The 24,264-nt window shown below is 42.3% G+C and overlaps 1 protein-coding gene across 3 annotated transcripts in view; it reads left to right on the top strand.

Annotated features, from left to right (window-relative positions):
• The window catches only part of TRAPPC13 (trafficking protein particle complex subunit 13), a 321,232-nt gene extending 297,521 nt beyond the window's left edge, over positions 1–23,711 (top strand). For all 3 annotated transcript variants that reach the window (XM_069222813.1, XM_069222798.1, XM_069222805.1), the window contains one exon: positions 23,329–23,711. In XM_069222813.1, the coding sequence (XP_069078914.1) occupies positions 23,329–23,436 (108 nt within the window). In that variant the 3' untranslated portion in view covers positions 23,437–23,711. The remainder of the gene's footprint in view (positions 1–23,328) is intronic.
• The last annotated feature ends 553 nt before the right edge of the window (positions 23,712–24,264 follow it).

The following is a 24,264-nucleotide window of genomic DNA, read 5'->3' on the forward strand; positions in this document are numbered from 1 at the left end:
GATGCAGCAGGCAAAAGAGTGGCAACTCAAGCTGCAAATCAATGGAGAATTGCCATCTCCCAAGCTCTTTTAGCCAGGTATGATAGGGCACACTGGGACGAGATGCAGGAGTTCCTTCAATACCTCCCTGTGGAACATCAAAAAAGAGCACAGTAGTTAGTGGCAGAAGGACAGGCTATTGCCAACAATCAGATTAGATCTGCACTAGATGGTGCTGACACTGCAGCTAAGGGAATAAACACTAGTGTCATGGCCAGAAGGCATGCTTGGTTGCAGTCCTCCGGTTTTAAACCTGAAATATAACCATTAATAAGCAGCAACTATTTGGACATGAGGTGGATACCACCATTGAGAAATTAAAAAAGGACTCCAATACAGCAAAGGCCATGGGTGCCCTTTACATAACCCTTTTTTGGGGTATTTTTCGTAAGCCTCAGTTCAGAGGAGGTTTTAAACCCCAATCATCAGAAGCCTCTACGTCCCAACAAAAACAGGGACAACAATATTATTCCAGAGGAATATTTAGGGGCACCTATAGAGGACACAATTTCAGATCTAGGGGTAAATCCACTGCCACAAGAGGTACCTCGGCCTCATCAAAGCAGTGACTTCCTCTGCATTCTCACACAGCACACATCTCCTATGGGAGAAAGACTACAGTATTTCCACTGTCATTGGCAACAGATTACATCAGATCAATGGGTATTGTCAATTATCCACAATGGTTATTGCCCAGAACTCATCTCCACTCCACCAAACATTTCCCCTCGTTCACATAGGCTTTCTCCTGAACACATTGTTCTGTTAGCAAGGGACAGGCGTATATTCTCAATACTTCATCATACCAAAAAAGGATAGCACTCTCAGACCAATCCTTGATCTCAGACCTCTCAATCTTTATATTCTCTCAGAGCATTTCCACATGGTCTCACTACAGGATGTCATTCCCTTGTTGCAAAAACAAGCGTACATGACAGCATTAGATCTAATAGATGCTTACTTCCGCATTTCTAGCAATCCAGCACACCACAAGTAATTAAGGTTCGTGATAGTAGGCAAGCACTATCAATTCAAAGTGCTACCCTTTGGAGTAACAGCAGCACCAAGGGTATTCACAAAATGTCTAGCAGTGGTTGCATCGTACCTCAGAAGACCGTACTTACATGTCTTTCCCTATCTGGACGACTGGCTCATAAAAGCCAGCACCATTCAAACCTGTCAACAACACACACAATATGCAATTGATACCCTACACAGGTCAGGGTTCACAATCAGTTACCAGAAATCTCACCTTCAGCCAGCACAAATTCAACCATATCTAGGAGCAAATCTGAACACTCAGTCAGCATTAGCCTACCCAGATTCAGAAGAATTCAAGCTTTCCACACTCTCATATCCTAATTACAATTCAATCAAACTTACACAGTAAAGTTTATCATGAAGCTATTGGGAATGATGGCATCATGCATAGCAATAGGGCAAAATGCACGTCTGAACATAAGACCCCTCCAACAGTGTCTCTCACAAAAATGGTCTGAGGCACAGGGTCAATTTCACGATCTATGTTGTTGGACCGCCAGATTTGCAACTCTCTGCAATTGTGGAATCACACCAACTTATCAAAGGGTTGGCCATTTCAAGACCCAATGCCTCAGACCACATTCACCACAGATGCATCAATGACAGGTTGGGGAGCCCATCTCAACAATCTTACAATTCAGGGAGAATGGGACTCAATCCTGCAGACTTATCACATAAATCACTTGGAATTACTGGCAGTGTTCTTAGCAATCAAATCATTCCAACCACAAATCACACACAAAGCAGTGTTAATAAGGACAGACAACATGACAACAATGTATTATCTGCAAAAAACAGAGGGGCAAGCATTCATCTCAATTGTCCCTTCTAGCACAAACAATTTGGAAATGGGCGATTCACAATCGCATTCAGCTATTAGCAGAGTATATCCCAGTGATACACAACCAATTAGCGTACCTCTTAATCAAGACGCAGCAATAAATAGACAAATGGGAGATTGACCCACAAGTAATTCAACAGTACTTTCACATGTGGGAAACACCAAACATAGATCTCTTCGCAACAAGCGAAAACGCAAAAATGAATTGGTCAGGTATATTTGCTTATGCTTTCCCCCCCTCCCACTAATTCATTCAATTTCTGGTCAACAAGATCCGTCACACCTCCCTCACTGTGATACTCTAGTATACAAGTCAACACTGGCACAAAACACTGTTGGATCTGTCTTTAGTACCACATTGCAAGCTTTCAAACAGACCAGACTTATTGACTCAGAACAAACGTCAAATCAGACATCCCAATTCCAGTGTGCTCAACCTGGCGATTTGGCTCCTAAAGTAATAGAATTTGGATATTTACATCTTCCATTACAATGTATGGACATTCTAAAAGAAGCAGGCAAACCTACAACTAGAGAGTGCTATGCTGCTAAATGGAAACATTTTGTATATTACTGTCAACCTAAAAACATTGATCCACTTAAAGCATCAGTACAGAATATTGTTTATTTGCTTCACTTACAAAAAACAAATCTAGCATATTCTATAAAAATTCATTTAACAGCAATATCAGCTTACCTACAAAACAGACAGCATACTTCTCTGTTTATAATACCTGTCATAAAAGCTTTTATGGAAGGTCTTAAAAGAGTTATTCCACTAGCTCCTGCCTGAAATCTCAATATTGTGCTCACAAGATGTATGGGTCCACCATTTGAACCGATGCATTCTTGCACTCTCAATTTCTCTCATGGAAAGTTGCTTTCCTGGTAGCAATTACTTCCTTAAGGGGAGTAAGTGAAATTCAAGCATTCACTTTAGAAGAACCTTTCTTCCAAAATCACAAACACAAAATAGTACTAAGAACAAATCCAAAATTTCTACCAAAAGTGGTTTCACAATTTCACATCAATCAGTCTGTGGAATTGCGAGTCTTCTTTCCACAGCCAGATTCAGTTGCTGAAAGAGCTCTCCACACTCTTGATCTCAAAAGAGCTCTCATGTATTATATAGACAGAACAAAAGATTTTAGAAAATCAAAACAACGTTTTGTGGCTTTTCAACAGCCTCATAAAGGGAATTCAATTTCCAAACAAGGATTTGCCAGATGGATAGTAAAGTGTATTCAAACTTGCTATCTTAAAGCTAAAAGGCAACTATTAGTAACTCCTAAAGCGGGTTCTACTAGGAAGAAAGGAGCTTCAATGGCATTTTTGGGAGCTATACCAATGGCAGACATATGTAAAGCAGCCACATGTCCCACACCACACACATTTACTGAACACTGCTGTGTGGATATGCTATCTCACTAAAAAGCAAATGTTGATTAAGCAGTGCTTAAAACTATTTCAAACTACTCCAACTCCTACGGGCTAGCCACCGCTTACTTAGGAGGGGACTGCTTTTCAGTTTATGCACAACATGTATATCTGCAGCTACACATGCCATCGAACGGAAAATGTCACTTACCAAGTGTACATCTGTTTGTGGCATGTAGTGCTGCAGAGTTGGGCCTGGTCGGGCCGTCTGCGTGGAAGCCTCATGGACAGGCCCCAATTCTGCTTTGTCCTCGTTGCCATGCAAAATTTCCCTACACAGACCAACATCTCGTCTGTAATCTCTGTCTCTCCCCAGACCATCGGGAAGAAAATTGTGAGGCCTGCAGATCCTTCTGTTTGAAGAAGACTCTCCGAGACAGAAGAGCGCGAAGACTCGAGATGTCGTCCAAGAGCACCGAACGTCTTGATGTCGAGGAAGAGGAGATCATGCACACGGCAGTCTCCGTCCGAGGGTCAGACTCCGAACAGGAGTCCGAGGAGGACAGACCGGTCACAGCAGGACAGCACGTGAGTACGCCTGCCCTGTCCCAACCAAGCCCGAACATAAGGCCTTGGGAACGCCACTGCCAGAAGGCCATGGCTCGATCCGTAAAAGACCTTCGGTGACCAACCAACAACTTTGGCACCGAAAAAGGCCACGCCACCGAAGCCTTTGGACTCGAGCCGAAGCACTGTCTCTGAAACTATCAGACATCGATCCTTTGAGTCGAAACCTCGAAAATTGCTTTCGGAGCCGAGGCCAACATCCACTCCCAGCCTTTCGATCCCAAAAAAAACAGCTTTGGAGCCGAAAATGCCAGTTTATACCGAGGAACATGGACTTTCGCAAGTACTTAAAGAAAGCCATAGAATCACGGAGGAACACTCACAAATCGAGGATGTAGATGAAAGGCAAGCCAGAATTCATATTCACAAGGACACTGGCAAAATTATAACTGCACCTCCCCTGAAGCCTAAGAGGAAATTGGCCTTTCAGGAAAATTGGACACTGCTCAGCCACCGGCTAAAGTGCCAAAGACTAAACAAAAATCTCCACTTCCTCAATTTTCTCCTCCTCAGTCCCCTCCTCATTCTCCTCACTTGCTTGTCTCTCCCCCTACTATCCCCATACCTGTATAATCTCCTGTACATTCATTTGATTCACAGCAAGACAATGTGGATCCATGGGATCTGTATGATCCAGATCCCATTCCCGATAACAACCCAGACTGCTATCCCTCCAAGCCGTCACCACCAGAGGATATACTCAGGTTTTAGCTAGGACGGCATCCTACCACAATGTCGCCATGCACACTGAGCCCTTAGAGGATGATTTTCTTTTTAACACACTATCCTCTATACACACTACCTATCAGTCACTTCCCATGCTTCTAGGTATGTTAAAGCATGCTCGCCAAATATTCCAAGAGCCAGTGAAGGCTAGGATAATTACTCCCAGAGTGGAGAACAAGTATAAGCCACCTCCCTCTGATCCTGTCTTTATTACACAACAATTGCCTCCTGACTCTGTAGCTCGGCCAGAAAAAGAGCGAACTCTCAGTCATCAGGGAATGCACCCCCACCAGACAAGGAGAGCAGAAAATTTGATGCTGCAGGCAAAAGGGTAGCATCGCAGGCAGCCAACCAATGGAGGATAGCCAACTCCCAAGCACTGTTGGTTAGATATGATAAGGCCCACTGGGATGAGATGAAGGATATAATACAACATCTCCCCAAAGACCAACATAAAAGGGCGCAACAAATAGTCGAGGAAGGGCAGGCTATTACAAACAACCAAATCAGGTCAGCCCTAGATTCTGCAGACTCAGAAGCTAGAACAATTAATACTGCTGTCACTATACGAAGACACGCATGGCTTAGGTCTTCAGGGTTTAAGCCTGAAATTCCAACAGGCAGTCCTTAATATGCCGTTTAACCAAAAACAGCTTTTTGGCCCTGAGGTAGACACGGCTATTGAGAAAATGAAAAAAGATTCAGACAGCGCTAAAGCCATGGGTGCTTTGTATACAACGCAATACAGGGGGTCCTTTCGGAAACCCCAATACAGAGGTGGATTTAGAACCCAGATACCTGAGGCATCCACCTCACAAACAAAATCAACCTACCAACCTCAATATCAAAGAGGTGGGTTTAAAGGCAATTATAGAGGCCAATACCCTGGAGGCAGGGGAAAATATCAATCAACCAAGCAAGCCTAACAGCAGCCAAAGCAGTGACTTACTCCATCTCTTCCCAACTCACAGCTCACCTGTGGAGGGAAGACTGCAAAGGTTCCACACCAACTGGCTACCCCTTACAACAGACAACTGGTTATTATCTATTATCCGCAATGGTTATTGCATAGAATTGGCACAAATTCCCCCAAATATTCCACCAAAACCACACAAACTCTCCACCCAACATATCAACATTTAGCAAGAAGTAAAATCTCTATTACTCAAACAAGCGACAGAGCTTGTGCCACAAGATTAAATAGGAACAGGAGTTTACACACTGAATTTCCTCATCCCCAAAAAAGACAGAACCCCAAGACCAATATTAGATCTCAGAACCCTCAATCTTTACATCCTGTCAGAACATTTTCACATGGTAACACTACAGGATGTGGTCCCACTGCTACAGCAGCAAGATTTCATGGCAACATTAGACCTCAAAGATGCGTATTTTCACATACCCATTCATCCAGCTCACAGAAAATACCTCAGGTTTATTATTCAGGGAAAACATTATCAGTTCAAAGTGTTACCCTTCGGAGTAACAACAGCTCCCAGAATATTCACAAAATGCCTGGCAATAGTAGCTGCCTACCTAAGAAGACAACACATTCATGTCTTCCCATATCTCGACGATTGGCTAATAAAATCCAACAGTCATACACTGTGTCAAAACCATACGCATTATGTAATACAAACCCTACACACCCTAGGGTTCTCCATAAACTACCAAAAATCGCACCTACAACCTGCGCAAATTCAACAGTATTTAGGAGCCACACTAAATACACAAACAGCACTTGCAAGCCCAAGTCCACAAAGAATACAAGCATTTTGCAATGTATTGGCACAAATACAGCCAGCCCAACAGCACACTGTCACATTTTTCATGAAACTTTTAGGCATGATGGCATCCTGTATCGTTATTGCCCCACATGTAGGACTAAACATGCAGCCTTTACAACAGTGCCTTGCACAGCAATTGTCACAGGGTCAACTTCACGATCTAGTGTTGATAGACTGCCAAACATGCATATCACTTCAGTGGTGGAATTCCATAAACCTAAACAAAGGGCGGCCTTTTCAAGACCCTGTGCCTCAGACCATACTTACAACAGATACATCAATGATTGGCTGGGGGGCACACCGTAACAATCACAACATTCAAGGACAATGGGACACCAAACACAAACAGTTTCATATAAATCACCTAGAATTGCTAGCCGTATTCCTAGCGCTCAAAGCTTTTAAGCCTCTTCTCACTCACAAGAACATCCTTATCAAAACAGACAACATGACAACAATGTATTACCTAAACAAACAAGGAGGGACCCATTCATCCCAACTCTCCCTCCTAGCCCAAAAGATTTGGCAATGGGCAATCCACAACAACATTAACATGGTAGCACAATACATTCCAAGGATAAACAACCAATTGGCAGATGTTGTCAGCCGAGATCATCAACAAACACACGAGTGGGAGATTCATCCCCAAGTGCTTCAGCCATACTTTCACCACTGGGGAATACCAGACAGACCTATTCGCCACCAGCGAAAACGCAAAATGCCAAAACTTCGCATCCAGGTACCCACATCCTCTGTCCAAGGGCAATGGTCAACGGATGAATTGGTCAGGGATATTTGCTTATGCTTTTCACCCTCTCCCGCTCATTCCATTTCTAGTCAACAAACTGCGTCAAAACAAACTCAAACTCATATTTATAGCACCAACGTGGGCACGTCAACCCTGGTACACAACACTATTAGATCTGTCAGTAGTAACATATATCAAACTCCCGAACAGACCAGATCTGTTAACACAAACAACTGATCAGGCATCCAGATCCCAAAATACTCAATCTAGCAATTTGGCTCCTGAAGTCATAGTTTGGATATCTACAACTACCAACTGAGTGTATGGAAGTAATCAAACAAGCAAGGAAACACACTACCAGGCAGTGTTATGCAAACAAATGGAAAAGATTTGTATATTACTGTCAATCTAAACAAATTACCCCTCTTTCAGCATCAATACAAGACATTGTAAGATATTTGCTTCATTTACAAAAGGCAAATTTAGCATTTTCATCCATTAAAATACATCTAACTGCAATCTTTACGTACTTGCAAAATATACAACACAGCTCTTTATTTAGAGTCCGTTATCAAAGCGTCCATGGAAGGATTAAAACGCATTATTCCACCTAGAACACCTCCAATACCATTGTGTAATCTAAACAGAGTGCTCACACGACTTATGGGTCCACCAATTGAACCTATGCACTCATGCCAAATTCAATACTTAACATGGAAAGTTGCCTTCCTAGTCGCAATTACTTCATTAAGAAGAGTTAGTGAAATCCAAGCTTTCACAATTCAAGAACCGTTCATACAAGTACATAAACATAAAATTGTACTTCGACAAACCCAAAATTTCTCCCAAAAGTTAAGACACTGTTTCATATTAATCAAACGGTGGAGCTACCAGTCTTCTTCCCACAGCCAGACTATGTAGCAGAAAGAGCCCTGCATACATTAGACCTTAAAAGAGACACAGGGGGTTATTCTAACTTTGGAGGAGTGTTAATCCGTCCCAAAAGTGACAGTAAAGTGACGGATATACCACCAGCCGTATTACGAGTTCCATAAGATATAATGGACTCATAATACGGCTGGTGGTAAATCCGTCACTTTTCCGTCACTTTTGGGACGGATTAACACCTCCTCCAAAGTTAGAATAACCCCCTTAATGTATTACATTGACAGGACAAAATGCTTTAGGAAAACCAAACCGTTATTTGTAGCGTTCCAAAAACCACATACTGGTAAGCCTATTTCAAAACAAGGATTAGCTAGATGGATAGTAAAATGTATCCAAACGTGTTATCTAAAAGCTAAAAGGCAGCTATTAGTTACACCTAAAGCACATTCCACACAGAACAAAGGGGCTACAATGGCTTTCTTAGGTAACATACCAATGGCCGAAATTTGTAAAGCAGCCACTTGGTCAACACCGCATACATTTACCAAGCATTACTGTGTAGATGTGTTAGCAACACAGCAGGCCACAGTAGGACAGGCTGTACTAAGAACACTATTTCAAACAACTTCAACTCCTACAGGCTGACCACCGCTTATGGGAGGTAAAACTGCTTTGTAGTCTATGCATAGCATGTGTATCTGCAGCTACACATGCCATCGAATGGAAATGTCACCTACTGAGTGTACATCTGTTTGTGGCATGTTCCGCTGCAGATTCACATGCACCCTCCCACCTCCCCGGGAGCCTATAGCCGTTTAAGTTCAACAATCTCTTGTACATATGTATATATATATATATGTATATATATATATATGTATGTGTGTGTATATATATATATATATATATATATATATATATATATATATATATATATATATATATATATATATTCCATTTGCATATACATCTCTTTTCTTAATACTCTATCACTCCTACCTTACCCTCTGCGGGAAAACAATCTTAACATGGAGTCGATGCCCATGTGCAATTGAGCCGAAGAGGAGGAGTCACTCGATCCTGTGACTCGAAAACACTTCTTTGAAGAAAAACAACTTGTAACACGCAACATTCAATTGAAAAAGACCTTGAGGGATCGGAGGGTGAGGCGGATGCAGATGGCGTTGAAATCTTCTGAACACCTCGACGTCGAAGAGGAGGAGATGGCTATCTCCATCCAGGGATCGGACTCGGATGACTCAGACTGAGACCGACCGCCTACAGCAGGCCAACAAGTGAGTACGCCTGCCTCGACCCAACCCCACAGTCAACCGAAAAAACATAAGGCCTCGGGACGCCACTGCCTGAAGGCCATGGCTCGACCCATAAAAAACAAAGCGGTGACCAAGCAACACCTTCGGCACCGAAAACGGCCAAAATCGTGCTGAAGTCATTCGACTCGAGCCGAGAACCCGGCGTCGAAAAATCTCGACATCGCCTTGTCGAATCGACTAAGCCTCAAAACCATGGCATTTCGGTGCCGAGAAAACCGGCTTCGGAGCCGAAAAAGACCTCTTACACAGAGGAACAGGGGCTCTCTAAACAGCTAAAGGAGAGGCACAGATTTGAAGAGGAGCTTCAAATTGAAGAGTTTGACCAAACGCAGGCACGGATACAGATCCATAAGGATACTGGAAAGATACAAACTGCCCCTCCTCTCAAATTCAAGAGAAAGCTGGCTTTCCAACCACAATCAGAGACTGAGACTGATCAGCCAAAAGCTAAAGTGTCTAGGGAGAAATCACCAACTTGCCATTTTTCACAAGATATTTCTCCACCGCATTCGCCACAAAGGACAGGGTCACCAATTGGCACGCCCACTGCACAGTCACCCACACATACTGTGCAGTCGCAAGATGATGTAGACCCTTGGGACCTCTACGATCCCCCTGTCTCGGACAATAGCCCTGAGTGCTACCCCTCAAAACCGTCTCCACCGAAGTATAGCACCTCTTACACCCAAGTCTTGGCCAGAGCTGCTGCATTTCATAATGTTAGTATGCATTCAGAGCCATCGGAGGATGACTTCCTCTTTAATACCCTGGCCTCTATGCATGCCTTATACCAGAGCCTGCCTATGCTACCAGGCATGCTTAAACATGCTCAGCAAGTTTTTCAAGAGCCGGTAAAAGGAAGAACCATCACACCGGAGGTGGAAAAAAAGTACAAACCACCCCCGTCGGACCCAGTGTTCATCACGCAACAGCTGCCACCGGACTCTGTAGTGGTTGGTGCTGCAAGGAAAAGAGCCAACTCACAATCATCGGGAGATGCACCACCTCCGGATAAAGAGAGTCGCAAATTTGACGCAGCGGGAAAGAGAGTGGCGTCACAAGCTGCCAACCAGTGGCATATCACAAATTCACAAGCCCTCCTCACCCGTTATGACCGAGCTCACTGGGACAAGATGGGTGATATCATCCAGCATCTCCCTAAAGAATATAAAAAACGGGCTCAACAGGTGGTAGAGGAAGGGCAAGCAATATCGAACAATCAAATTTGTTCGGCATTGGACTCCGCTAATACTGCGGCAAGAACTGTGAACACAGCTGTCACAATTAGGCGACACGCTTGGCTGAGGTCCTCAGGGTTCAAACCTGAGATACAGCAGGCAGTACTGAACATGCCATTTAACCAGCAGCAACTGTTTGGGCCACAAGTGGACACAGCCATCAAAAAGATGAAGAAAGACACTGACACGGCCAAAGCCATGGACGCGCTCTACTCGTCCCAGTATAGGGGGACATTCAGGAAACCACAATTTAGGGGAGGTTTCAGACAGCAACCTTCAGAGGCATCCACCTCTCAGGCAAAACCCACCTACCAGTCCCAATATCAGAGAGGGGGGGTTTCGCTGCTCATTCAGGGGACAATTCCCAAGATCAAAGGGAAAGTTTCAGCCCACCAAGCAGGCCCCAAACAGAAAACAGTGACTTGACTGTCACCCTTCCCCAACACACATCACCAGTAGGGGGAAGACTAACTTTTTACCACAAACATTGGTCAGACATAACCACTGACACATGGGTCCTATCAATTATCCAACATGGTTACTGCATAGAATTCACACATTTCCCTCCAGATATTCCCCCAAGAGCGCACAAACTGTCGACACAACATCTAGACATGTTACAAATAGAGGTACAAGCACTATTAACAAAACAAGCCATAGAACTAGTACCTCACCAACAAAAAGGAACAGGGGTTTATTCCCTATATTTCCTTATTCCCAAAAAGGACAAAACTCTAAGACCAATTTTAGATCTCAGAACTTTAAACCTTTTTATCTAATCAGAACACTTTCACATGGTCACACTACAAGATGTAGTCCCCTTACTAAAACACAAAGAATACATGGCAACACTGGATCTGAAAGATGTGTATTTCCATATACCCATCCATCTCACAGAAAATACCTCGGGTTTGTCATACAGGGCAAACATTACCAATTCAAGGTACTGCCCTTCGGGATAACAACAGCACCCAGAGTATTTACAAAAGGCCTCGCTGTAGTAGCAGCTCATATAGGGAGACATCACATGCACGTAATCCCATATCTAGACGATTGGCTAATAAAAGCCAACACGCAACATCAGTGTCAAAATCACACGCAGTATGTAATAGATACCCTACACAGACTAGGTTTCTCTATAAATTACCAAAAATCTCACTTGAAACCATCCCAACTACAACAATACTTGGGAGCAACACTCAACACACAAAGAGCAATTGCCACTCCAAGCCCGCAAAGAGTTCAATCATTTCAAACCATGTTGTCAAACATACAACCAAATCAGTACTATACAGTCAGATTTGTCATGAAACTCCTAGGCATGATGGCATCATGTATCGCTATTGTCCCAAACGCGTGGCTACACATGCGGCCCTTACAGAAGTGCCTTGCCAAACAATGTACGCAGGCACAGGGTCAACTTCAAGATCTAGTGTTGATAGACCACCAAACACACTATTCGCTTCAATGGTGGATCTCTGTAAATTTAAACAAAGGGCGGCCTTTTCAAGACCCGGGACCTCACGCCATTCTCACAAAAGATGCATCAATGGTTGGGTGGGGATCACACCTAAACAACCAAAATATACAAGGGCAATGGGACAGTCAACAAAGACAACTACACATAAATCACTTAGAACTGCTAGCGGTCTCCCTAGCACTAAAAGCTTTTCAACCTCTTCTAGTTCACAAACACATTCTTGTCAAAACAGACAATATGACAACAAGGTACTACCTAAACAAACAGGGGGACACACACTCGTCAGAACTATGCCTCCTAGCATAAAAAATTCGGCATTGGGCAATTCACAACATTCGCCTTATAGCGCAGTATATACCAGGCATTCACAATCAATTAGCCGACAATCTCAGTCGAGATCACCAGCAAACTCACAAGTGGGAAATAAATCCCCATATTCTTCAAGAATATTTTCACCACTGTGGAACACCAGACATAGATCTGTTCGCAACAAAAGAAAACGCAAAATGCCAAAACTTTGCATCCAGGTACCCACACCCTCAGTCCAAGGGCAATGCTCTATGGATCAATTGGTCAGGGATATTTGCTTACGCTTTTCCCCCTCTCCCACTCATTCCTTTCCTAGTCAACAAACTGAGTCAAAACAAACTCAAACTAATACTCATAGCACCAACGTGGGCATGCCAGTCGTGGTTCACCACACTGTTGGACCTCTCGGTAGTACCTCACATCAAACTCCCAAACAGACCAGATCTGTTAACACAACACAAACAACAGACCAGACACCCCAATCCAGCAACGCTCAACCTGGCAATCTGGCTCCTGAAGTCTTAGAATTTGGCTACCTAAACCTTTCAAATGAGTGTATGGAGGTCATTAAACAAGCAAGAAAACCGACAACAAGGCATTGTATGCTAATAAATGGAAAAGGTTTGTTTTCTACTGCCAAGCAAACCAAATCACACCGTTAGATGCCTCCATACAAAACATTGTGAGTTATTTACTACACCTACAAAAAGCAAATCTCGCTTTTTCTTCCATCAAAATTCATCTCACTGCAATCTCTGCTTACTTGCAGATTAAACACACAAAATCACTTTTTTAGAATACCAGTTCTTAAAGCCTTTATGGAAGGACTAAAAAGGATCATACCTCCAAGAACCCCACCGGTTCCTTCGTGGAATCTTAATATTGTACTTACATGACTCATGGGTCCACCCTTTGAACCCATGCACTCTTGCCAAATCCAATTCTTGACTTGGAAAGTAGCATTTCTAATAGCCATCACTTCACTATGAAGAGTTAGCGAAATATAAGCATTCCCTATCGAAGAACCCTTTATACAAGTACACAAACATAAAGTGGTTCTCTGCACAAATCCAAAATTTCTGGCAAAAGTCATTTCACCGTTTCATTTAATCCAAACTGTTGAACTCCCAGTCTTCTTCCCACAGCCAGACTCAGTAGCATACATTAGACATAAAAAGAGCACTAATGTATTATATAGACAGAACAAAACCATTTCGTAAAACTAAGCCATTGTTCGTCGCTTTCCAAAAACCCCATGCTGGTAACCCTATATCCAAACAGGGCATAGCCAGATGGATAGTCAAATGCATACAAACTTGTTACCCAAAAGCTAAAAGAGAGCTTCTCATTACCCCAAAGGCACACTCCACTAGGAAGAAAGGAGCGACAATGGCCTTTCTAGGTAACATTCCAATGACAGAGATTTGTAAGGCAGCCACTTGGTCTACACCTCATACGTTTACCAAACAATAATGTGTAGATGTGCTAGCAACACAACAAGTCACAGTAGGACAGGCTGTAGTAAGAACATTATTTCAAACAACTTCAACTCCTACAGGCTGACCACCGCTTTTGGGAGTATTACTGCTTTGTAGTCTATGCACAGCATGTGTATCTGCAGCTACACATGCCATCGAATGGAAAATGTCACTTACCCAGTGTACATCTATTCGTGGCCTGTTCCGCTGCAGAATCACATGCGCCCTCCCACCTCCCCGGGAGCCTGTAGCCGTTTAAGTTGCAATTAGAAATTGTATATATGTAAATAAAACATTCCTTTACCACAAACTATGTACATACATATCTATTCCATTGCATGGACATCTTTACTATTCTCATTCTACTACTCCTACCTCACCCTATGCGGGAAAACAATCAAAGATGGAGTCGATGCCCATGCGCAATGTAGCCGAAAGGGAGGAGTCACTCAGTCCCGTGACTCGAAAAAACTTGTTTGAAGAAAAACAACTTGTAACAATCCGAGCCCAGCACTAGATGGCAGGAACAGTGCACAGCATGTGAATCTGCAGCGGAACATGCCACAAACAGATGTACACTGGGTAAGTGACATTTTCCATATATATCACCTTGACACCCAAAAACCCATACCCACCCTAAAACCACCCAAAAAACATACCCAACCTAAAAATCCCTTATACCCCAAACCAATATCCGCCCTAAAACTTAATCATGCCATTACTACCCAAAAACCCATACCCACCCTCAAAATGGCCTTACCACCCAAAAACCTATACCCACCCTAAAACCTAAAAATGCCCTTACCATCCAAAATCCCATAGCCACCCAAAAATCCATACCCACCCGAGAATCTAAAAATGCCTTTACCACCAAAATCCTATACCCACCCTGAACCCTAAAAACGCCCTTACCGCCCCACAAACGGTACCCGCCCTAAGCCACATAGGTCACCAGTAGTTAGTTATAGTTTGGACCTAGTTTCCAGAGAAAAAGCGTTTTTTTGTCTTGCTTATATTTTTGACACCGTTTGATGAATCTTCCCGAAATTTTCCAAACTATTTGCCCTGGTAATTCTTGTGCGCATGGAAAGTTTGGAGGTGATTGCCAAGCGGGGGCCAAAAAAAAGGGGTGGGTCAAAAAAGTTGTATTTCCCATGTTAATTTTCATAGGACCTTTACACACGACTACAGCCCGAACCAGTGGACAGAATTACACCAAATTTGGCAGAAAGCTAGCTTTTGGGAGCAGATTACGCTTTTGTTTATTTGGTGTAAATCCATTCAGTAGTTTTTGAGATATTAAAGGAAATCCAAATTTGTATATCTGGGCTTGCTAATATTCACACATTTTCGTGACTTGTGCATTTGAAAAGAAGAGTTGTAATTGGCTGACCGCAACCTGACTAGAAAGCTGCGGCCACCATTTGATAACACTGGACATGGTCTCCAGGGGTGAAAATCCTAATTGAAAGTGGCATAAGGGGTTAGGGTGGAGGTACCCTGACCTCAGGGGTGTGATATAGGTGTGTTTTAAGAGCAAAATATGTGTTTTAAATAATTTTGCATCGCCATGTGCAATATTCACAAATATTTGTGAAAAATATTTGTAAAAAAGAACAAATGTGGGAGAGAACCCACAGACTCATTCATACACTAATTTGTTCACTAACATATGCACTCAGAGACTCATGCGCCCACTCACACACTCACTCAGACCCTCATTCACCCACTCACAGACCCACTCAGACCCTCCTTTTCCCACTCACAGACCCACTCAGACACTGATGCACCCACTCACAGGCCCAGTGAGACACTCATACACCCTCTCACAGACCACTCAGTCTCATGCACCCAATCAGACCAACTCAGACACTGATGCACCCACTTACCAACCCACTCAGACCCTCATGCACCCACTCACAGTCCCATTCAGATCCTCACGTACCCACTCACAAATCCACTCAGACCCTGATGCACCTTCTCACAGACTCATTGAGACCCTCATGCACCCACTCACAGTCCCACTAAGACACGGATGCACTCACTCACAGACCCAGTGAGACACTGATGCACCCACACACAGACCTACTGAGACACTCATACACTCACAGGCCCATTGAGACCCTCAAGCACCCACTCACATACCCACTCACACTGACACACCCACTAAGACATGGATGCACGCACTCGCACACACACTCTCACAGCCACTCACACCCTAGATACACCCTGTTACACCTGTTCTCATATACACATATATAAACACTTAATACTTATCTGCAAAACCTTTACCATGCATACACCTTTACCATTCATGCCTTTACAAAATTGTAAAAATAATACTTTTCTTTAAAACCTTTACCACGCATATGCCTTTACAACGAAATTCATTGTAAAGACAGGCGTGGCAATGGTATATTCATGGTAAAGGCATGCGTGGGAACGGCATATGCATGGTAATTGTTCAGTGATAAAGGTCATGCTTGGTAATGACCGTGTTGTAATGGCTGTTTCCCCTGTAAACCTGGCATAATGCAAGTTTGCTAGAAAGTATATCTTCCTAATAGCAATGTCTTCCTAATAGCAATGATCACTGAGACGGGATAGAGAATTTTAAGTGTTTACTTTGCAGCAACCGTACTTTTAGCTTTATCCTGATAAACTTGTCATGTATACTAATCAAGAATTTATACCAAAGTGATCTCACGTTTTATGTCAAGACAGGAGGCTATAATTCATCAATATCAGGCCTGGAACACTGCCCTCATTTCATTTCTCTCCTCCTTTTCTAACGGTTTACATAATCTTACCTTTATATATTCTGAAACGTGATCCAGCGGCCACCATTCTTTCCCTCTCGGGTGCTTGAAATCCTTTGGATTAAATAATTTTTGTCCAAAAGGATCAGTTATTATATACTTCACCTTTCCTCTAACATAACTGTCACTGTCTTAATCAAGACCATCCTTGTATTCGAATTCTAATGTATATTCATCTAGGTCATCATTCTCAGTACTATTTTACACCTCAGCACCTTCTTCTGAGTAATGATCTTTTTCAGCATCAAGCTGACTCTCCTTTGCATCGCGTCGGGTACCTTTCTTTTGTGAGCCACTTTGGACTCCACTCCCACTTGTCGTATTTTGCAAGTGTTAACTTCTTGAAAGGCACTTACCACCTGGACCTCTTTGATGGTCCTCCTCATTACTCTTTCTTTTCCCTAAAGCCTGTTTAACAGACTCTTGTACCACAACTTTCAATTCTTCAGACACTATTTTCCTTATTAAATCCTCCTGATTTAGCTCCTCTTAGTTCAAATCTCACACTTTAATGAAAAATATGTGATACTTTTCTGTCACCAAAAAATATCGTTTTTCACTTCTCTGTCACCTCAACTAGTGCTCCTGTAACAAAGCATCAAACGATGACTTATTTCCAAGGATACGGCTGCAAAGAGCAGTCTGCCGTAGAAAACAAGGCCTATGGTCCTTAAAAAGCAGCCTAAAAGATAGCAACGCGGTAAACTGTTTACAGCATTCACAGCGTGTACGTGACTAAGGCTCCGAGCAGCCTTGCGCTCCACTTCACCTGATGGAACGAACGTGGCTAACTCAAGCTGCCTTGCGCTGCTGCCTACCTTCAGCTTTTGAGTGCATTCAAACTAATAAGAGAATAATCTCATCCCAACCGCTCATTCACTCCATAACATATACAAAATGCCATCAGCATGAATTTAAGGTTTAGGAGTATTCCTTCAACAACAAAAACATACACCTATTAAATGTATACATAAAGTCTTATCTCAACATCATACCTCACACCCCTTACCCATAAATTGGGTAATTTCCTACTAGTAAATACATACACATCATTCAGAACATACTATATAAGCAAAAGTAATACCAGTGTCATATACTCATCTGCTCAGAAACAGCAAACGAAAGAGGAGGAAAATGGAGGTCACACCTCTTATATGGGACTGAACATTCTTTTACTATTGTGATGTTGTTAATGCATAGTGCTAGCCTCCTTGTCTTTAATAAAATCTAAATTCTTTATTCAGTAAACCTATAAGAATCGTCATTCCCATGTCAGCTAGACAATTCAACTGCATATCTTTTTCAAAAGACAAGCATCGCAAGTTAAATTGCTTTATATATCATGGATGTTAGAATGGCAGCAAAGTTATTCCATAGATGGACAAACTTAAAAAGAAAGTCTTAACAAATTGTTGTCTCTTACACACCCCAATCTAAGCAAAGAAGTCACAATGGATCTTTGGCCGAATAGATTTCGAAGGCAAATCAGTGTGATATTATTTAGAACTGAAAAATGCTAAGAGGCTGAAGCCATATCTACGAAAAAGAAATGTGAATTATTAGCTTCTCTAAGCGGTGCTTCACTAGCAGACAATTGTATAACAGTAACATGGTCATCCAAGCACATGTTTACCAAACACTTCTAGGTAGAGATTAAGTAAACGAAAAGAAGCGAACGTGAGGCAAGCAGCTTTAAATCATTTATTTACATTTTCCCCTAAATACACTTCTCACTCTCTGCACAAAATTGATAATACTACATAACACATGCACATCATCTTAATTTATAATAGTTCCACAGTGCAATGGAACAAGTTACATATGTGTAACAATAGTTTTGCAGCTTTGAGCCATTCTAGGTTCACACGTAACTCTCCCACGCCACTAAAGAAATGGAGCGAACATTTCAAAGAATCATTTTTAAATATCAGTCGAAGCAGAAAATACACCAAACAATTGAGGCGATGTAGTTGGGCACTGTGGGATTATGGTCAACGTCATCAGGTTACATCTGTGTTGATGCACAGAACAACAAGCCTATTTAAACAAGCATTTTTCCCTGGACCCAACTGTAGATGGTGGAATAATGCAGAGCACATCAGTATACAATGGCCTCGCGCACGAAAATATTGCTACAGTTAAATAGGTTGTTCCATACCTATTAATAAATATTGCTAAATTATCAGAAAAATTCCAATGCACCATACAGGTGTAGTTCAGACTGTTTTTTTTTCTTGAAGACTAAGGAAGAGGAAAAGACTGAGAGAGGCAGATGGGTTAATTAATTCAGATTTGGTACAGTATTTAGTCAGGATTGTGTCTCGAAATCGATAGAGGGAATCACAGCTGGAAATTATGGAGCATAGAATGATAGAAATGACATTTCTCAACCACAACTCGTCTTAACTGATGTGTCAGTCACTCCCTTCTATGTCCTTCCCCACATTTTTATATCGGGTGGGTAGTGATCATTGGTTCTTCATTTAGGTGTTAAAGAAATTGTCTTACCCGCCCTAATTTGCCTTACTTGGAGACAGTGAAAGAACATCGAGTTGGCTCTTGACTGTGTGCTTTGTCATTTGGTAGCATAGGTTTATGGAAACAGAACAAACAATTGGTTAATGATTTTAGTGCAGTCAAGCAACTCTTCCATCTTAGCTGATGAAGACAGGACTTGACTAACCAGCTAGAAGTTTCAGTAAATTAAATGCTTTATTTTCATATGTAGTGATTGACACGCTATGGGTTAGAATCCTAATAAGGCCGCCTCAGCCGTCCATTTCCCAAGCTTCACAGTTGTGGTAATCCCTGACAACATGCTGGCCCAGGAAAAATTATCATAATACTTAACAGCATGTCCGACCTGCCAAGTTGTTGGTAATTTCTGATAAAATGCGTCCTGCTTTAAAGGGATGCAAAGAATCCTTAATCCATTAGAGAAAAAGTGTTCTGTTTACAAAGTAATACAAGTGTTTACCCACCCGGAAGAACTAAATAAGTATTGTGGACCCTGTAGCTTATGATAGAAAGATTAATATTGTTAAACACGCTGTGCCCACTAGTCTAACCCATTCCACTCCAAGAAGACTAATAGTAACAAAGATTATGGTCACATGTCGTATGCAGGGTAATTGCCATTTATAGCAAAAGCATTTCATGACATCTTTATGGACTGACAGCTGCCATTTCCCCGCTCAAGACACATGGGTGAGGCATAATCTTTTGCAGGGAAAGCGTAAGGTCATGTAATGGATTAGGCCAAAGTGAACATCACTCAGTTTCACTATGGAAAGAATCTGAATAAGGAAACGTTACACCCATTGCAATTCTGATCAGATCTTTTAGTTTCTCTGTAGTGGCATATGCTGAGGACACACAAATCATTGTTTCAATTTCCAGTGATAGGTTTGAAACAGCAGTGAGACTTCAGGAGTGCATGGAAGAAGTTGGAAGATGGGTGAAACAAAAATGACTGAAGTTAAACTCAGACAAGATCGAAGTTCTTCTTTTTGGTAACACCCATATCTTTTGGTCCCCTGCCTGGTGGCCACAGAATCTGGGGACCCTCCCGATTATGGCCAAGAAGATCAGAAACTTGGGCGTCCTATTCAACGACCAACTGACATTCAGAGCACAGGTGGACGTGCTCACTTCATCCGCCTTCAACACCTTAAGAACAGTTTTTAAAAATTCTTCCTTTCATTCCCCATTAACTCCAAAAATCAGTGATCGTTACCTTGGTCCTATAAAAAATGTATTACTGCAATGCCCTGTATCTGAACATGCAACAAAGACTGCCAAGAAAGCTGCATATTCTGCAGAATGCAGCCACCCGGGTGCTACTTGGGATTCCAAAGTTCGTCAGCCTCCCAAGCCGGGGTCAAACTTCACTGGCTCTCTATAAAAAAATATCACCTTCAAAGCCCTCTGTATCACCCATAAAGCCCTACATGGCGCTTGGCCGAAATACTTTAAAAAGAACCTTCAATGATATACCCCTGCAAGAGCTTTGCAAATGGTCTCCGCTAAAAACGTCGTCATTCCCTGGTGCAAGCTCGCAAAATGGGGTGGCAGGAGTTTTATTGGCGGTACTGCTAAACTAGGGAACAGCCTCCTTCTGTACCTAAAATCACAGACCACGCTGCTCAGGTTCAGGAAGAACCTAAAAACCTGGCTTTTCGCTACCCAATCCTAGTTCATTCCTCCTCTTTTCTTCCCAAAATAATACTGTAAACTCCATGATTCCTCAGCTCCAAGACGCCTTTGGGCATTCGCATCCTTTACAAATTAACATTAACATGGAAGACCATATGCTGGTTATCCTGCCCTGAATGCGCTGGTGTTGATTCAGAGCATAGAACTAACTAGGCTCATGGGCCCTCCTTTTAAAGCCCCTTTATTCTTGCTCGCTTCAGTTTCTTTCATGAAAGGTGACCTTCCTTGTAGTTATCACTTCTCTCAGGCAAGGCAGTGAGGTACACACTCTTATCTCAGAGGAGCCTTTTTTCAAGTCCATCCAGACTGGGTGGTCCTTAGAACCAACCCAAAATTTCTCCTTGTGTTGGTTTCCAGTTTTTATCTCAGTCAAACAATTGAGCTGCTAGTGTTTTTTCCACATTGAGTCAGTAGGGGATCGCACCTTACATACCCTGGATGTCAAAGAGTTTTCGTAAAATGCAGCAACTCTTTGTGCCCTACTCCAAACTACATAAGGGCTGTGCTATTTCCATAGCAAGTATTGCTTGTTGGCTTGTCAAGTGTATCCAAGCTTGCTATGCTAAAGTTAAGAGATCCTACCAGTCTCTTCCACAACTAATTCCACAGGAAAGAAGGGGCTTCTGTGGCCTTGTTTTAGTGAACATACCACTAGCTGACATCTGTAAAGCAGGTACTTGATCCACTCCTCAACTTTTACTTAACATAACTGTGTGGATGTCCTGGCTAGGCAACAAGCTAGAGTTGGCCAAGCTGTTTTGTGTACACTTTTTAAATCTTCTGCACCATCCACAGGCTGAGCCACTGCTTGGGGAGGACTGCTTTACACTCTATGCACTAGATGTGTATCTATAACTACACATGCCACAAATAGAAAATGTTACTTACCCGGTAAGTATCTATTTGCGGGATGTAGTGATGTATATTCACATGTGCCCATCCTCCCCACCGGCCGCCTGGGGCTTTTTTGCAGACACTCATCTGGGAGTGCTCTTTGCAGATATTCCTGTCCTTATTTCCTTACATTGCATGGTCATCTATTTTCTATCTCTATGCATAATCCACATCTTCACCCTTTGAAGTGAAAAAACAAACTGACTGGAGCTGATGCCCATGCACATTGGCAGTAATAGGTGAAGTCACCACACCTCATGACTCAAAAAGACTTTTTAAAACAAAAACACGTTTCACATGTCTGAGCCCAACACTAGATGCCAGGGGTATGCACAGCATTTGAGTCTACAACACTACATGCCACAAACGCTTACAAGAGAAGTAACATTTTCCTTTCTACTCAGCTGCTTACATTGTAGGTGAAGGTTAACATCTAGAGAAGAGCATTGCGAAGTGTTTCCACGTTTGTTGCCATGAAGGAATTGACAGGTTTCCTTCTTGGACATATGATGCATACAAGTGAGTAAAGGTGTTCCCAGACTTTTCCAGTGGTGTGAACATAAAAACAGGATTCAGTCATTTTCATTGTTGGAGATTACTTAGGGATGCAAAAACTGTTAGGCTCCAACCTGTGGAGCAGTAAAACAAGTACTGAAGTTCTATTGTAAGAGTGAGATGACCAAAGTTAATTAAACCCATGGGTTCTCTTTTGTAGGTCAAGCCAACCAGACAGTGCAAGCTTTATTTTTTTGAAAGCCCACCTATTGTTTACCATTAGAGAGTTGTCACTGTTATTTGCTTGCTTCTTATTTGATGGCTTACCCTGTCCATTTTATAAATGTATCCCTCCCTTGGAGAAGAGCCTCTTTACTTGTGTCCTTCCATTGCTCAACTTTATTGATCAAATTGTGCTTAAGCACACCATGACATGCCTGCGTTTTACCAGCTGTCTCTCTTTTGTGCTGCTTCTCCCCCTCGCATTCTGTGTTGCTCTTTTGTCCATGCGTCTCTCCTCTGTGCACTGTTGCTCCCTCCCTCATTTTAATCTCTCTATCCCTCTTGTGTGTCTCCCTCTTGTTGCTCCCTCCCTCGTGTGCTTCTTTTCTCAACCATTATCTACTATCCTAACTCTCTCTTCTGTTGCCCCCTTCTCTACCGCGGTCTCCCTTCCTCCTCCAAAGAAGGTGAGACCTATTGGCTTTGCCAGTTTCCTAGTCGTGATTAAAAATAAGTGTTAAAAGCTCACTTATCCCTGCCAGTACTTGCAAGTTGTTTGCTTTTTACTATGTATTTGCTTGTACGCGGTTCAATACAATTGCCTATATTTCCATTATTGTTTAAAAAGCTTGTAGTGCACTCTAAAATGAGACAAAAGCAGGACATGTTGTTTGAGATTCAGTGCGTCAGATTTGTTTCAGTTTCGGTGCAGGTAGAAGAGTGGTCTTGTGTCTGGGGAAAGTACATTAAGTATCTGTCTCTTTTTACTGTAGAGCGTCTCTGGATTAAGACTAACGGACACATTTTTGAAGAGGACATATGAATACGACGACATTGCGCAAGTCTGTGTCATTTCTTCAAAAGCCAAAATAGAAAGTTGATTGTCGACAAAGCATTGTCATTAGTTTTTATATATTCCGCCCAAGGGCATCCAGGTGCTCCTTGGACCAACTAGCTGAATTCTCTCAACAATAGTTGAGGTGTGTAAAGACCAATAAACACTTAACATCAGTCTGTAAACATTTTAAGCATGTTTTATTATTTAAACATCTTTTCTGTGAGACAGTCTGGAAATATTTTAAAATATTGTATATGTTTTTAAATGTTGCCTTCTTTTTTATGTAATATTTAAAAAATTAAATTAAATTACTTATTAGATGTAGTCCAGTCCTTATTTATTCTCCTGTTTATAACTGATTGTGTACTTACCCTTGCCCCCAATTACCTGTAGACTTCTTCCTATAGGCTGCAGAAACCAGACCACTCTCCCCACGAAAATGTGTTCCTGCATGGACCACTTTAAGATCAAAAGTGCTGTTACTGAAGAAATTACTTCCATTTGACAAAGCGTTTCATAGAGCACCTGATTTCTTTTGTTTACGGTTTTAACATAGCAACCCAGACCTGAATGATGACTGAATCTCTTCAAACTCCTGATGAAGATCGAGGAACTCCTGGAGCTGAACACCTAGTAGAAGGTTACCGGGTATCATTACCCTTCTTTGTAGTAGCCAAGAAGGATAGGTGTTGCTGCACTATTAGATTCCTTCATTTTTCCCCGTATGATTCTCCTCGACCAAACTGTGCTGGCAGTTTATCTGGAAGACTGACTATTGTACCTATGCCCCTAATCAGTTACAATGAAGGTTTATGCAAGGTAAGACACACGATTAAAAAATCATTAATTATTCCTGGCTTGTTAGATTACC

The sequence above is a fragment of the Pleurodeles waltl genome, chromosome 1_1, assembly GCF_031143425.1.
Source record: "Pleurodeles waltl isolate 20211129_DDA chromosome 1_1, aPleWal1.hap1.20221129, whole genome shotgun sequence".
Taxonomy (NCBI): domain Eukaryota; kingdom Metazoa; phylum Chordata; class Amphibia; order Caudata; family Salamandridae; genus Pleurodeles; species Pleurodeles waltl.